The 17,056-nt window shown below is 30.2% G+C and overlaps 1 protein-coding gene and 1 long non-coding RNA gene across 3 annotated transcripts; both read right to left on the reverse strand.

Moving 5' to 3' along the window:
- Window positions 1-5,427: 5,427 nt before the first annotated feature.
- LOC149989461 (uncharacterized) lies at window positions 5,428-6,805 on the reverse strand. The gene is made up of 3 exons (XM_090249399.1): window positions 6,780-6,805; window positions 6,368-6,679; window positions 5,428-6,224 (listed from the first exon to the last, which is right to left on the reverse strand). Exons 1-3 carry the CDS (start codon window positions 6,803-6,805, stop codon window positions 5,888-5,890), a joined length of 675 nt encoding a protein of 224 aa, XP_090105525.1. The 3' UTR covers window positions 5,428-5,887.
- A 1,162-nt stretch (window positions 6,806-7,967) lies between these two features.
- Window positions 7,968-9,792, reverse strand: LOC149989462 (uncharacterized). Of its 2 annotated transcripts, XR_016501962.1 has the most exons (3): window positions 8,790-9,430; window positions 8,564-8,616; window positions 7,968-8,420 (listed from the first exon to the last, which is right to left on the reverse strand). It is a non-coding gene; the product is annotated as an uncharacterized LOC149989462 (long non-coding RNA). The 2 variants fall into 2 exon arrangements; XR_016501963.1 differs by lacking the exon at window positions 8,564-8,616 and having other exon boundaries at window positions 7,968-8,494; window positions 8,790-9,792.
- Window positions 9,793-17,056: the final 7,264 nt, after the last annotated feature.

Below are 17,056 nucleotides of genomic sequence, written 5' to 3' on the forward strand. Positions count from 1 at the left end.
CAGCATCATCCGATTTGATATCGGTTGCAAGTTGTCGAAATTGTGAAGCATACAACGTTACTGATCGATTGCCTTATTGTAAAATATGGATTTTATTGGTTGTAACACGAATTGCATCATGTTTTTCATACATGGATCGAAACTCTACTAAAAAGACCTCTATATTATCCAATATTGGATCTTATCGTTCAAGAAAAGATGAAAACTACGATAGTGCTAAATTTGAAAGAAGCGTAGCAATGAATCTAACTTGCGATCCTAAAGTTGAATAGCTTTGGAGTTGAAGTTCAATCAGAAGTTGCACTTGATTGATAAATCCTCGAAACTTAGATCTAGTACCATCAAACTTCTCGGGTAGTGCAATTCTTGGTTCTTTAACATTAGAAGGGCATTCCACCATAGGAGAAGGGACATGATTTGGTGTAGATGTTGAAGCAGCTCCAATCATTTTTATATCTTTACTTCCTGCTAATCTTGTTGCTCCTTGTGGTGGTAAATTGAATTGATGCATCACAAGCATTAACTTCTTCAATTGTTCTTGCATTTGTGCCATTGCACTCTTCATTTCAGCAAGTTCTGCCATAATAACACTTAGAAAAGAGAAGATGTCTAATATCACTCCAAACAAATAGAAGAAAGGACTTGAGAACAAAGAAAATATTGACGACAATATCAGTTTAGAAGAGGGTAATCTGCAACTTCTATTATGCTTGTGTCTTATCAAGAAAAAAGGAGTAATCCACTCTTAATCAAGATAAGACAAAGCTCTGATATTGTAAGTGTACTCTTGTCAATCTCTCAAGGATAAGAACTTCATGAAAAGCAATTCAATCAAGTGAGCCTTCACTCAAAGAAAGGTAACAAAATATAAATAAACAAGTATGTATATTGAAAGAGAAACTAGAATGGCTATTGCCAAAGAGTAGAAAACATGAAGACTCTTGAAACTAGACTGGAAGCAAGAAAGGAGTTGACAAGAGTGAAGAAGACTTCACTCTTGTCTCTATATATACTATCTAATTAAGAGCTACATGGCGACATTCTATAGGACCTTCAATATGTGTTGACTTTATAGGACACATGCCTTGACTTACAAGGCAAGTTTTTCTACGAATACACCACATAGTTAGCTTGGTCTTCAAGCTAACAACATGTGTGGTACATGGCCAACTTATTGACCACGTTTCTAATCCAAAAAGTCAATTAAAGACACCTATGAAGTCAAAGCAACGTCTATGAAGCTTCTAAGAAGCTTTTATATCAAATATTATAGAATTAACTTATTTTTATCTACTTTTACTTACTTCTACCTATTTATATATATAATTACTAGCTTACATGAGTATGTCTATGACAAACTTCCTAGATTTGGTTGTGAGGTTGATCTATTTGCTTCTTTTAATTACACAACTTTTTGCTATTAATTTTGAATTTCTTTCATAAGCATAGGATTAGTGTTTTTGTAGTTGGCACTAGTAATATTAAAAATATATCAAGAAATTTCCATTCTAAGATCGTTCATAAGTTTGTGAAGATGTACAATAGTTACAAATCTATTCTCACTTCCACTAAGTGTAGCATCTATGATTTTTCCTTCCATTTCAAACAACTTGACAAATCCACGAGTCAAGTTAGAAGAAGGTGATTTGCAACCTCTAATATCATATGAAAATTTCTGCAAAGAAAGATATTTGCTCTTTTTAAGAAAAAAAAATTAGTATTAAAAAACTAAATAGTTTGTTTAAAAGTAGATAATCTGCAATCTTCAAAGCACAACAATAGAAATGGAATAATCCACTAACTTCTAAAACAAAACAAGAACAATAAGTTAGCATTCTTATCAAATTATAAAGGACATGAATCTTGAAGAATTGAAAGATCAAGACACTCTTGTGGCACTCAAAAAGACTAGAAATCTTTCAAAGATGATATAATATTAAACTAGAATGGCTATTACCAAAGATAAGAAGAGTAAAAAGTCTTGAAATAAGTCTAAAGACTAAGAAGGTGTTGACAAGAGTAAAGAAGACTTCACTCTTACTTCTATATATACTCTTAACAAAGAGCTATATGGCAATGTCATATAGAACTTCTAAAATATGTTAACTTTGTAAGATACATATATTAAATTGCAAGGCAAGTTTTCTATATGTGTGCCACAAAGTTAGCTTATTTCGCAAGCTACCAATATGTGATTAATTTGTTAACCAATTTTCTAATGTACTAATCAACTATAAATAAATATAAAATCAAAGTAGCATCTATAAAGCTTCTAAAAAGCTTTTTTAAAAAATATTGTGAAATAAATCTAATTTTACTTACTTTTATTAAATCATATATGTAAATATTAGAATAAGTATGTATGTTTGTGACATCTTGTCATAATCCTCCAATGTTGTGACACTATGGCGACTTATATTGCTACCTCATACCTCCTATATACTTTGTCGCAATATTTTTCTAATACCACAATATGTAATCCAGTTTGGTTCTAGTGCCCAGCACAACAACTAAGAAGCTTCTAAAAACTTAAAACCTAGTAGCTAAAAAAACCAATAATATGATTTTTTTATTATTTTTTTTTTTCAAATTTATTCTATCTCAATCTGTTGTACTACAATTTGAAGAAGAGTGAACAAATTCTTGTCAAGTAAAAGATTAGAAATCTATACCAAATAAATCAAGCTATCTTTTATACCACAAAAGAAGAATCTAAGAATAAAAGTGTAAAAATAAAAGAAATCCTAAAGTTTTATTGAAATAGCTAAATCACCATAGCAAAGCAAATCCTTACAATAAGTTTTCTTATTCTCAAAATCAATCACAAGATTTGACTTGACAAGAATGTCAAATCAAGGATTTTTTTCTACTTAATTATTTAAATGCTAATTAATATGGATAAAGTCAATTAACAAAAAAAACTATCAATAGATGAAAAATCACTAATAAAATTAAATGATATATATTTGACAAGATTTGGCACTCGATGCCATATTACATAACAATATCTATTATAATAATAATAAAAAAAAATTAATGAATAAGCTAATTATTAAATAATATAAAATAATTATTATTAAGAATAAGAAATAAAAAATATATAAATATATAAGCAAGATGTACATTAAAGAAAGATGGAAAAAGAAGAAAAAAATGAAATATGTATATTTAAGAAGTAATTGGAATGGCTATTGGTAAAAATAAAAAAGATTGAAGATTCTTAAAATAAGACTAGAAGCAAGAAAAGTATTCACAAGAGTGAAGAAAGCTTCACTCTAACCTCCTAATATAATATCTAATTAATAAACTATGTAACAACTCTCTATAATTCTTATGACATTTTATTAACTTGTAAGACATGTATCTAATTTATAAGGCAAGTTTTCAACATATGTGCCATGTGATCAACTTATAATAAAAGTTATCAACTTTTATAAAATGTGCCTAATTTATTGGCTAAGTTTTCAACCTATTAATCATCTACATACATATATAAAGTCAAATTTATATTGTTATAGCTTCTAGGCAGCTTTTAAATAAGATATTAGCATTTTAATTTAATTTTACTTACTTCTATCTAGCTCTATTAATCCAATTAAATATACAAGTTGATCCTATTATTTAAAATATAAAGGTTGCACCAAAAGCAAGACTCATTACTAGAAGCAATATTATTAAAAATTTTGTCTTATCTTAATATTTCTATTAATAATATATTTAGGTACTATTTGTCTTATTACATCTTCAATATTAAATTTTTAATGGATGAGTTATATTTCAAATAAACTTTTCAAACCTTGATTTTTTATCTAATCTTAAATATTATCCATTGTATTTAGAGACTCTACATTTAGCTTATATAATTAGACAAGGATTTCAATCTATAATTTGTTTCATCTAAAGATATATTATAGATTATATATTATTTTTAGGATTATATATGCACAAGTTATTCATATGAAGATAAAACATAGATTTTCTTTTTTTGTATGTCAACAATGATTATTCTTTGTAAGTTGTGTAATTGTTAATTAATTAAGTTGTTATGACACAAAATCCACATGTATTATAATGCATCTATGAAATATATTGTAGTTAAGTGAGTGTATTGTAGTTCCTACAGTGTTGGTAATTTCTTTTGTAATTCTTTAGTTTCTTCTTATTACTATTATATTTCTTTTTGCAACTAATTTTTTTAAATTTAAAATATATTTGTTAAATTTTATCTATAAATTATTTTCTTGGTTATTATTGTGCATCAAATTTCTATTGAATCAAGTGGTATATTATGATTCTCTTTGTGTTCAACTTGTACTTTGTATTTATATTGATACATATATTTATTATGTATCATGTACTCTAAAGAGTAATAGATGTCAAGTTTGTAATACTTTCATCTTTTTCATGTTCTTTCTTCACTATTCTTTTTATGTACAAAATTGTTATAGTTTGGAGTCTAACTAGTAAGACAATTCTCTTATATGTGTGCCACATATCCAACTTGTACCACAAGTATTCAACATGTACAATACATGGTCAGCTTGTTGGCCAAGTTTTCAACCTATCAATCACTTGCAAATTTATAATCAAATTTGCATCTATGAAGCTTCTTTATAAGATATTATCAAATTTATTTACTTCTACTTATTTCTATTTAACTCTTCTAATCTAGATAAATATGTATATTTGTGACAATATTTGTAGCTCCATGAATCAAATTGTTATGTAATTTTTAATGAATAATTTATTATAATTGAGTTATATTTATTTTTTATTAATAATTATATTGATGAATATTAATTCCAACTTGTATCTTATGCCAAATTTGAAGGCAAGTAAAAATGATGATAATTTATGATACTAAAATTTTTTAAAATAAAAATTAAAAATTAAAAATATACATTTTGCTCTCACCATTTTGACATCCATTTCTATCACCTTAGAATTAATTTCTAGCTAAAAATCTATATATCTACAAAGAAAATCACATAGTAAAATCTCAACTAAAATATATATTTTATTAAGTCTAACTACCAAACTTACATAAATTTTCTAAAACATGTGTACCTTTGTAATCTCTTGTTCTTTTTTTAAGTCCAATTTGATTGCTTATGAATTCAAGTGCTTGAATCATACCATTGCCCTATCAAATTTCTATATAGTATTATTTCTCCTTCTTTAATTGATGAGGAATGAGTTGCCATCTTAAAAACTTTGCAAAATTATAGGAAATATATATATATATATTTATTTATTTATTTATTGCAAAGATAAAGGTGAAGACTTTTGAAACCCATGCACTGACAGTTTTATACATTGGTAGACTAGCACGCGTGAATACAGTATCTGTAAGGTTTTCAACACCCTAAACTGAGAGGCGCGGGTCTCAGTTGTGCCGTTCACGAATACAGGCAGCTCTGAACGCAGTTTGGGAACATCCAGAGCTCCACCCCCCTCCAGATCCGGCTCTTCTGAGAGATCAACTGGGGTCCTCATGGATCGCAATGCACACATATGATTGCAGTCAGATTGTGTACTTCGTATTGATCGCGTAAGCGTGAATACAATTTTCACCACGCGAAACCCACGACCTTGGTTCGCTAACACATACTAACGCTCATGCTACAGAACGAACACAAATGTCTCAGATATTTCAGCAAGAGCTTTTTGTGGATGAGTCCTCGATTTGTGAATGGAACTGTTCGAGACTTCAGTTCGAATACTTCACAGTTCACTGATGAAGCTTTCTATCCGACCTACAAACCCTGCAGCTGGATCGATTTCAAAAGCTAATCGAAACAGAAGGGGATGTTACCATGTAACTACAGCCAGAGCCACTATACTTTGAGAATTGGCTCATTGCCCGATATCATAAGTGCTCGTAGCACTAGTTCGAACACTCGTTAAACCCGTAAGAATGATTTTCATTTTCAAACGTCTGAGCTGGGGCAGCGGCCGTGGCACTTGAAATCAACGCCTTGTTGAACTTGTCAATCACAACATTGGGGCGAGTTTTGTAGCTGGGTTTGGTGATCGCATTCAGCAGAGCAGCAACGCTGTGGCGTAGAAGCTTGCTATAAGGGTCGTTTCGGGTGTCCAATAACGCCTGGAACAAGGTAGTGGTTCCGTAGACGCTTCCGACATTCTGTCCTCCTAAGGCTGCTGTAACAAGCGTATAGACGTTGACGACCTTCGGCCACTGCTCAATGTGCGTTGCCCAGTATCTACATAGCACCAAATAAATAAATAAGTAAAAATTGACGCAAATCATACACTCCGCGACGCAGTGACTGCACAGTGACAATAGCATGCTAGTGCAAAAAACTCGGCAATTCCTGTAGGCTTAAAAGAGGAATATGAAACTTACGAGCTTGAACAACCACTTTTGTCAGCTGGCTGGGAATTTGCGGCCTCGCTAACGCTAAATGCGCTAGAAACTGAACCCCCGGGGTTGACAAAACTAAAAACTCCATCGTTGTTCGAGGAGGGAGTATAGAAAGAAATTGGGCCTTCATGCCCCTTCGCTGGTTCACCATTCGGCTGCTCGTTTGTGGTGGAAAGAGATGTCTTTGTATCCTGAGTATGGCTGCCGGGGCCACCTTTACGAGCGTTGTACACATAAGATGGCGTGTTCTTGGGGTTCTCAGTTGGAAACGACAATGTCGTCGCATCGAAACTTCTAGGTTAACGAGCATTAATCACGTAGGGGTTGCTGATCTTGCCCCCGTCGAGGTTCTTTTTGTTATCGAATTGTGCTGAAAAACTGTCATGCTTCTTACCTTTTGACTGTTCGACCGAGAACCATTAGGCGGGGTTCGTACCAAAGTTTGTCGGGTAATCGAAAGAGGCTTGAGTGAGCTGATGATCACCAGTCCTCCTTGCGTTGTAAATATAGCTGCTCTCTTGACTGATGATCTGCTGTGGAATGTCGGAGAAGGTGTTCTCTGCAAACTGTTCGGCATTGGTCGCCAACTCTTTGGGATCAAAGTCGTCGAAACTGATCGACTGGTACTGACTCTCCCTTACGAATTGATTCTTCGACACCTTCGAGTCTCCCCAACCGTTCACTGAATATTTCCAACCATCTTCTGGCTTCTCGTTGACCACAAATCCGTAAACCGTACCCACCAGCAAGCATATCACCAGCACCGCACCCGACGTAATCTTCATACCCACCATCTTCGACGTTTCAGGTTCCGATGACACTCCGTCAGCTAAGACTTCACCACTGCGATGAAGCCTCTTCGATCTAAGAGAGAAGTCCTCAAAATTTGCAGGTGGACTAATGACCCATGACTCCTGACAAGTAACGATGAAATTCGCAGAAGAGCAGTTGCAAGTGCAGTCTGAATAGCAATTATATCAGTGAATATCAACCCATATCGATAATTTTGACTGGTAGCTGCAAAAATGCACTTCGATAGTATCTTGATGGTCCACTGTCAAGAAGTTGTTGCCAAATCAAATAGTATGATACACTTGCACAGCAGTCGAAAGAGGAAACGGTTCATTCGTGGCAACATATGCATCTGCAACGTCGAAACGTGGCTACCAGCCTCAAATTCGGCGGCACTGCGGATATCAAGGTGTTAACCAAATCAGATCCAGGACTTCCGCCATCAGCTTATTCTTTCCACGTTGCCATCAAATTGAAGGCTCAGTGTGCCAACAAATGGGCCTCACCTGCAAGCCTACTCAACATTTACGGAACTGCTCGAATCCTCTAACTTTGTCGTCATCTCACACGGGATTTAGGTCGTCAGGTAGGTATGTATGCAGCATGCGATGCTCATGTCGTTTTTCGCCTTATCAACGACGAACATACGTAACTATACTAGAAACTCTTGTTTCTGTGACACTATACACGTAGTCATTTACAACGGTTGTAGGTGCAGATGATTTGTGCTTGGAATTAGTAACCGAGGCAATTCTTTGAAGGTAAAATCATGGCAAGACAGATAAGCGAGGGTGTTGAAAGAGTAATCTAATATTTATTTCATATACATAGTATCCACATGCAAAGCAAAGCTGCACATCATCAAAAACTTAGTGGATATCCATAGGATTTTAAGAATTTCGCAAAATATACTGTACGACTGCAGCAGACTATCATGGTTCGAAAATCATGAGTATATTATGTGCTATAACATCTGCTGTTCTAATCGAATAATTTAGATATTCCAAACTTAATATGTCTATGGTGCGTGGCAGCATTTCAGTTCCCTTTTCCCCAATCAACATATCCATGACGTGTAACTTGAGAATGTTTTAGCCCCCTACTAACCCCAACGATATTCTGTAATCCACGCAGTTGGCATGCAGGCAATTGAAGAGGATTTGATGCAGTGATCATCAAGCAACTTTTGGTCCTGTCTGCTACTTCTGTGGTTTCTTCTTCATCATTGCAAGGATTCCTTTGACTGATGCACAGTGCTTGGACTTATAATTCGCATGTTTACAGCACTCTTGCAACTCTAATATTCTATTGCGGCATCTGTGTTCATGGACAGAATTGTACAAAATCATTGAAAACAAAAATTCAACCAATCACACGAAATTTTACCTTCGTAAACTACAGCCATCAACTGCCACGCGAAACAATAGGAGCTCTTATGCCTGTGACACAAAATCTGACTGATATCATAAAAAGCGATGCTCTCTGAAGGAACAAGAATTTAAAGCGTTGATTGACAATGTTGAAATGCGGATGAGATATAGAATCTTCCGTTAACATGCCCGCAGATTAAGCAAGGAGAATGCGTCGTTTAACAACCGGCTCACCGACTTACTTTTCCATCTTGAAGTCGTGCCTTGTCAAGCATGACGGAATGCCACATGCTCCCTCGTAACAAGTATCCACTTTCCTATCCATCAATAGACCTCCGATGCATGTAATTGCTCAATCGTAATTATAGGAGCCTGTCTCCTGAACATATAAGCATCCGTCGCATACATCCAATTCGCAAATTCAGACTCCAGAAATCCTCGAATCACAGAAAAACCGATGCCAAAATTCCGCAAATATCGTCTCCGCGGCAAAGAAGTTTACTCCTCACATCCGACATGCTCTTCGAAAGATACGAACAATGTTGCTACAGACGCCATTTTAACTATGAATAAATGAGTATTGTGGCAGTAATTGAAGCTCATAGCAATACACGCAACAAGGGTAAATGAGGACGACAGAAGCAAACCTCATCGTTTCTGATCAGCGTCAAAGAAAGAAAGCTTGAAAAAAGATTCTATTAAATTCTTTAAGATTGTAGAAGATGCCCTCCTGTGTGAAACGTGGAAATAGTGCCACATTTTATCTGTTTTTCTATGGCTCTTGTATTCTAGAGTCTTAATTTGAGCTTACGACGACACTTTAGAATTTATTTCTGTTTTTGTGCTGCACTTGTAGATAATAATTTTTTTTCTTTTATTTTCTTTGTTATAAACACAGTTGTCAAATAGTCATTAATATAAAAAGATAAGCGTAGTTGGGTGTCCAATTTTTTTGGCTAGAATGATAATATCTACAGGTGTCCGTTTACTAATTTTGTGATAAAATTCTAATTTATAACATAATATTATGCTATGCTATCCAACCTCTTTTTGTGTGACTGATTTAATATTTTTAAAACATAAAATATTGGAATTGTATTTTATTTTTATTTATTTTACCATCTAGGAGAAAGGAAGATAACCTTTCTTTCTTTCAACCAATACATGCTGTAACTTGTGAATTTAAACAAGTAAATTATTTTGTAAAAAATAAATAAGTAAAAAAAGTTATTTATTTAATGAATTTTATATAAATAAATTTAATTTTAGATGTATGTGTACAATTTTGGATTTTCATTTTCCTATCAAAAAATATTTTAGATAAATACATACATGTATGGACACACAAATACATGTATTGATATGTATATATATATATATATATATATATATTTATTTATTTATTTATTTATTTATTTATATTTATATTGTTAATATAGATGTATGAATAATATTTTAAAATTCATGCATACATTGAAACCACTTGCTTGTGTGCAAATTTCAAATAAAATTTTCTAGATATATATATATATATATATATATATATTAAATAAATAAATTTAAAATAAAAATGTCATTTTAATTAAGAAATTTCATGTAATAATTATTATCACTTATTGTAGAAATTTATCTCAAATTCAATTTTAGAGCAAGTATTCTTGAAAGTTAAGTTTAATTAATATTTTGATTGTAAAACCACTCAACGTTACAAATCACATCTGATCTTTTATTGATTGATGTTATCGAAATTCAATGCAAAAACCAGTATAAAGTTTTATAATATTATTTTCTAGCATGTTTTTCTTTTTAAAAAATATGGCCAAACCATTATTATTTTTTATTTTTATGTTATTTTTTTTTAGTTCATCATGTTCTTGCAATTCTTGTCATATTTTTTGTTTTATATTAAGTTTGTAGTACTATTCATGACACATTTTAAGGAAATTAAAATAAGATGCCCTTAATCATTTATTCAAAAACAGAATAATATAAACGTGTAGAACAACAATGTAATTGTATACAAGATCATTTTTGTACCATGGTTCCTAAAAAGTGTGAATATTGAAACTTTTAAGTTTGTAGTTGTAATTAATTACCTTCAATTCATTGAATGATGGATTCTTATGTAGCATAACTTGATGTATCATAAGAAAGTATTAACAACAATACTTAAGAATAGAACCAAAATCTGCATAAAACTAATCACAAACCTAAACATTTGTTCAAATATTACCACAATTATTGTGACTACCACCACCATCCACTATATGTCACTACCACCCTTTGTTGATGTTATTAATAAGAATAAGTTTTTTAAATTAATGTCAAGAAATAATATTTTAAAAAATTAAAAATTATGATTGGGATAAAACCACCACCCTTTGTCGATGTTATTAATAAGAATAAGTTTTTTAAATTAATGTCAAGAAATAATATTTTAAAAAATTAAAAATTATGATTGGGATAAAACCACCACCCTTTGTCGATGTTATTAATAAGAATAAGTTTTTTAAATTAATGTCAAGAAATAATATTTAAAAAAATTAAAATTTAAGATTGGGATAAAAAAAAACTAAATAAATATGTTGAGTTGGAGGTGGGTTGTGGTGGTAGTAGCAAAAACTATACTAACATTAATAAAACCCTTATTTTATATACAAAGAATTTTATTATAAAATTATTTTAAACATATACTTTTGAGGCAATAGAGTCTAATATCTCAAGATGCAACACAGCTGTAAATAAATTTATAGTTACAGAAATTGTATTTTAACTTGAAATATAGTTGATAAAATGTCAAATTATTTCTTACATTCTTAAAACACAAATAGTAGAATCAAGGTTCATTAAAATATTGATTCCAACTACATCATAATCTAAAGTTCGAACAAACCATATTGAAGAAGACGCACCTAGTCCCCCCCCCCCAAACAAAGAACAAGATAAAAGAAATATATATATATATATATATATATATACTGGAATATGAACGGGACGGGTTTACTCCACTGATTTACCCAGTCTCTGTACCCTTTGGAGAAAGAAGCAGAAGGGCGGGTCGAGCCCTCTTCCCCCGCTCCTCCTGACCCCAGGGGCTGGGGGGGATGGACGGCTGCTCATAAATGCCATCTGGACAAGGCGGAGTTATGTCCACGTGGATACCAGCCAACTGAACCATTCTGGGTCCACAGTGTACTCTACACGTCCCCTCCACCCCCACTCTACTGGGAGCGACGCAAGGCTACTGCTACTACTTTCCCTACAACTACCACGACTCCTTCGACAGCCAGCTCAGCAGCCAGCGGGACAGCCAGCTCAGCAGCCAGCGGGACAGCCAGCTAAGCAGCTCGCTTTGTGCATGATGTTGTTGATGGTTGTCTTTTTCTTCTTCTCCGTTCGCTTCTCTTTTCTTTCTTCTCTCTCGATCCTAGGACACATTCAACTTATTTAGCCTTTCCTTTTCTTTATCGTCGATGTCTGTTTTTCTTTCGTGACTTCGAATGAGCCACAAACTCTTCGTTTGGTTCCCTTTATATATATATATATATATATATAATTAATTTTTTGAAATGAAGTTTAGATTTTAGATTTTATTATAATATCATTTTTTTCTTCAATCATGTAAATTTCATTGATATTTTCCATAAAATCATCTATTCTTTCAATTGAATTATTAATTTTGTCAAGAAAAAATACAATGTCATCCTTATAAGTTTATTAATGCCTATAGACACTAGGGATATATGATATGACATTATTTTTTTTAAGAAATTATTTGAAGGAATGAAATATCACTTATTTGAACAAATAAAAATAGTTTCATTAACATAAAAAGACAATGCTAAAAACTCTATGATCCAATTTATATATATCTTAGTGCACAAATCAATTAATAATATTTTAATTCAAATTTTATTCTGAATTCCAAATTCATTCATTTTATGTTTAAATGATATTTTTGAAATTTTGAAATTTTATATATTTGGTCTTTTAAAGTATTATAGTTAAAATAATTTCTCAATTTTTTATAGTATTAAATTAACTATTTGAAGTTACCTTAATTTTTATACCAGTGTGGTTTTCCACTAATGTATAATTAAAAATATTTTTTAAAAAGTAATAAATCATTAATGGTTAGAATTTTTAAATTTCAAAAATATTTGAAGATATTCAAAAGTCATTTATATTTTCTAAAACATAAATTTATAATTATTTTTAAAATAAAATTATTAATACTTGAGATATGCACTGATTTATTTTTTAAAATAAATATATTATAGTAGTAAGGGGAAAAATAATATTGAATTTTTTATGTTAGTGCAATTAAATACTTAAAAATAGATATAATGATTTGATATCTTATTGTAATATAATGAAGTGTTGATTGGGTTTGATTTTAATATTTAAATTTTCTACTAATATTTATATCTGTATATATATATATATATATATATATATATATATTATACCAAATTCCAAGTTCAACTTTAAATCAGAAATTTTAAATAAACTTTTAATCAAAAATTTAAATTTGAAAAAGAAAATTTAGTTTTATATTAAATACATGTATATTTGAAAATTTTAGTAATACCAAAAAAAGTACTCTTATAAAATATATCAAAATGTATGTTGATTTTAATTTTTATTTTTAATTGTTGCTTTAAAAAAATTAATCCAGTTTTCAAAAGCTTTGTTATGTCTTTTTCAAATAATTCAAATAAGAAATACTCAAAGAATTAAAATTAAAAAATTGAAATGAAAAATTGACTATTTTCAATGCAATCACATATTGATTATTTAATTCATAGAATGATTTTTTGTAAATTTAAGATTGAAATGGTTATATTTTTTTATGGTTAGAATTATAGCTTCTTAATTCTTAACATAGATTTTAGTGTAAGTCCTTTTGATATCATAGTATTTAAAAAAAAACAAAAACAAAAACAAACAAAAAACAAACAAAAAAAAATAAAAAAATAAAAAAAAATCATTGAATATTCAGTGTAAACGATGTAAGAAAATAAATTTAAGTATACAAAAAGAATCCAGAAGTTAAAATGTTTTTAAAAAATTTGTAATAAATTTTATTTTATCAATTTGAGCTATATTCATAAAAATTTTGAAGTATTTGAGTTTTATTTTATCTATCTATCTATATTTATATATATTTGTATATATACACCAGTTATCAAGACAGTTTTTTTAATAAATCTATTTTACTATTTGAATAATGTTTTTTTAAAATTTGTGTTTACATACATGTAATTCTTTAAAAAGTACAATAAATTAAAACATAACTTAAGTTTTAGAATATTGTCCATGAACTGTATTGAGCCTATCACGAAATTTATATTTAGCTTTTAAAAACTAGATATTAGTTTTGATAGAATTATAATTGTCTCTTAAAATCTATAATCAAACAAAAAATAAGGGATATATATATATATATATATATATATAATCAGGTAGTAAAAGAAGATATATATTTTAAATATTTCGATTAAATTTTTAAAAATAACTTCAAATATCAAAAGAACTAGAATTCAAATTAAAAAATCGATAAAAATACATCTTTTAATTTATTCTGTAAAATGAAAAAAATGAGATTTAATTATAAATAGATTTTTAATTTAAGCTAAGACTCATTAAAAATTTTAAATGCATATATCTCTTTAACTAAAAGAGTAATTAAATATATGAATCAAAACAGATTTAAATGTACTGGCACAAAATATGTTTTTGAATAACGTTATTAGAAATATAAGTTTACGTGGAATACTTTTTTCTGTTTTTAATTTAATATAACCTTTCCTATAAACTAATTTTTTGTATAAATTGATAGATTGATGCAAGCCACTTCAAGTTTGAAAACTTTACATTCAAATGTATAGGAGAAATGTTTGTATTAATTCTATAAACAAACGAAAAAGAAAAACATTTTGCATAAAATTTCGGATAAAAAGCATTTTTATATTTTCAGCACAGAATAATATTTTTTGTATTTATTACAAGTTCGTAATAAACCAAAAGAGGAGAAGAACAATATTTTTAAGATCTAATAATATAAGCATGTTTATATTCAAGTGTTTGATTGATCTCTTTAATATTTTTGCATTATATAGCACATTCCGATCCAATTCAATTTTAGAAACACAAAAGCAGAAAAAAAATTGATGATATTATTATAAAAATTTAAAGAATAATGTTTTTGTGTGATTATCAATTTGATATTAGTTTTAGATAAAAATTCTAACCAACATAGTAAAATCAAGTTAATAGAGCTTTACAAATCTTCTAGTAATTGTATTATTCTAAAAATTGATAGACTTTCAGACAGCCGTTTATCTAAATTTAAATAACCCTAGATGCATTTTATATTAAAAATTACCAAATCATACAAATTTCAAATTTAATAGGAAGAAAACCACTTTAGTATGCTTATCTATTGTAAAAGAACCTTGCTTGTTTGTATTCTCTTTGTATTTGATTTGATAAATGAAATTATATGATAATTTTTTTTTTTTTTTTTTTGAAAAATCATTTTTTAAATAGAAATATGGTTATACATTTAAGGGAAGAGATTAATTTTTGAGTCAATCAATCTTTAACTTAAATGTATATATATTAAAGAATTTGAAGTTATTAAAACTAAAATAATTGAGTAGAAATGTAATAATACTAAAATTTTATTTTTACAGTTTTATAAATAAATTAAAATTCTATAAAGAGAGGAAAAAGAGTTGGATTTTTGTAAGCAAAGAAGAACTTAAATGTAAATCAATTATGTATGAAGAAATGAAGATTGAAAATAATTTATCCTATTTTACGGATAGATATCATTAAAAATAGCTAAACAATATCAATTAATGAAAAAGAAAGCATAAATAAATAAATATTTAATAAATATTTGTCTAATTATATCTATCTATTTATCGACCTTCAAGTAATCTGTAAAATTAAGAATTTGTGCAACATTGGAGGTATTGCAAAGAATTAAATTTGACATATTCAATCCTAAAATTGAATCACATTTTAGATGAAGACCAATTCTCATCTAGGATTGCAATCCATGGTTTTGGTGCACAAACATGCTCTCATACATAAAACAAAAAATAAAATAAAATAAAATGAACATCATATACAAGGACATGGACAAGTGGCTTTTTTATGGGGCCAAATTCTTGGAATGAGATGGGTCAACCTCTAGCATAGAAACTTGGGGGAATGCAGAATCCATAGTATTTTGATTTTTGTGGTTGTGAGATGTGATTGGGAAAACTCCAAGTGCTAATACCGAGGTAAAGGGAGAGAGAAGGTGAATGCTTGCATGAGAGGGTAAGCCACAAGGAATAGGTCCTGAATGTGGTTGGCCTTTCCTTGAATAGATAAGGCTCAGCTTTGGCTGCTTTTGCATTTATTGGTTCACAATGGAAGAATAAATAATATGTAATATTAATATTAATACCATTAAAATTAAAAAGGTTGCCTGAATATTGTTGAGGGGCTGTTTTGGTTTCCGACTTTGTCATACCAATGGGGAGCTTTGGCCATGCCAATGGCCTCTTCTTCTCCTTGCTTTCTCTTTCTTATACCATGTTTACATTCATTCTTATTGATTATACTATATATCTTTACATACATACATACATACATGCATGCATGCATGCATACATGCATACATACATACATTTTCTTCTTGTTCTTGAAGCTCACATTCCACCACACCTTTTGAGAGGAAAAAAACGTATCAGTTTGGGGTTCCCATTGCACCCTCATGGCCTATGATTTTGTTAAGACTATAGACCTTTTTCGTGCAAAACAATGCATTAAGTATATATATATATATATATGTATGTAGACACACTCACTAATAATGTATGTATGCACATATAAATACATAATAGCCTTACTCGAAATGAGATTATGGCCCCTAAGAATAAGCCCAAAAGAATGGAACAAATGGGAATGGGGCAGGGAGAGTGGGTCCCTTCCTACCATATAAAAAGCTAGGGTAGTTAGTTATGCTAAACCTAGAAAAAGTAGGTTGCTTCTTTATGGGACAGAGAAGGGCAGCCCGGAAAATAGGTTAAACAGTCTGGGTAGTACCAATGGCAACTGCCATTACATACAGCATAGATACAGTCCAATTGCCTCCTCATAATACATTAAGAATATGAAAGTAAGAAGAAGGAAGAAACATAAAACATTAAACATGTAACACTTAACATAAAAGGAAAAAAGAAAAGATGAGAGAGAGAGAGAGAGAGAGAGAGCAAGGACTCTCCCTACTCATCAATTATTTTAGGGAAGAAAATAAGGAAAGGAGAAAAGTGGACATGGGAAAAACAAAGAGGGTAAGAGTTGCATCCTTTAAAGGATGCAACACCTTTTTTTGTGTGTGTGTGTGTGTGTGTGTAGGATCAACAACACATTTCATTCCCTTTGTAAAAAGCCATGAGGTAGTTGATCAATAACTAACACAGGGTTGAACTTTCAAGATCCTTTTTGT

This window comes from Physcomitrium patens, chromosome 3 (assembly GCF_059467195.1).
Source record: "Physcomitrium patens ecotype Gransden chromosome 3, ASM5946719v1, whole genome shotgun sequence".
Taxonomy (NCBI): domain Eukaryota; kingdom Viridiplantae; phylum Streptophyta; class Bryopsida; order Funariales; family Funariaceae; genus Physcomitrium; species Physcomitrium patens.

What these genes read in the sequence shown, in the direction of transcription:
- LOC149989461 (XM_090249399.1), bottom strand. Translation starts at nt 6,805, where the DNA reads ATGGTTCTCGGTCGAACAGTCAAAAG. An exon ending in CTCGGTCGAACAGTCAAAAG is followed by an intron (nt 6,680 to 6,779) that starts GTAAGAAGCATG and finishes TCGTTAACCTAG; the next exon opens with AAGTTTCGATGCGACGACAT. An exon ending in AAAAGTGGTTGTTCAAGCTC is followed by an intron (nt 6,225 to 6,367) that starts GTAAGTTTCATA and finishes GGTGCTATGTAG; the next exon opens with ATACTGGGCAACGCACATTG.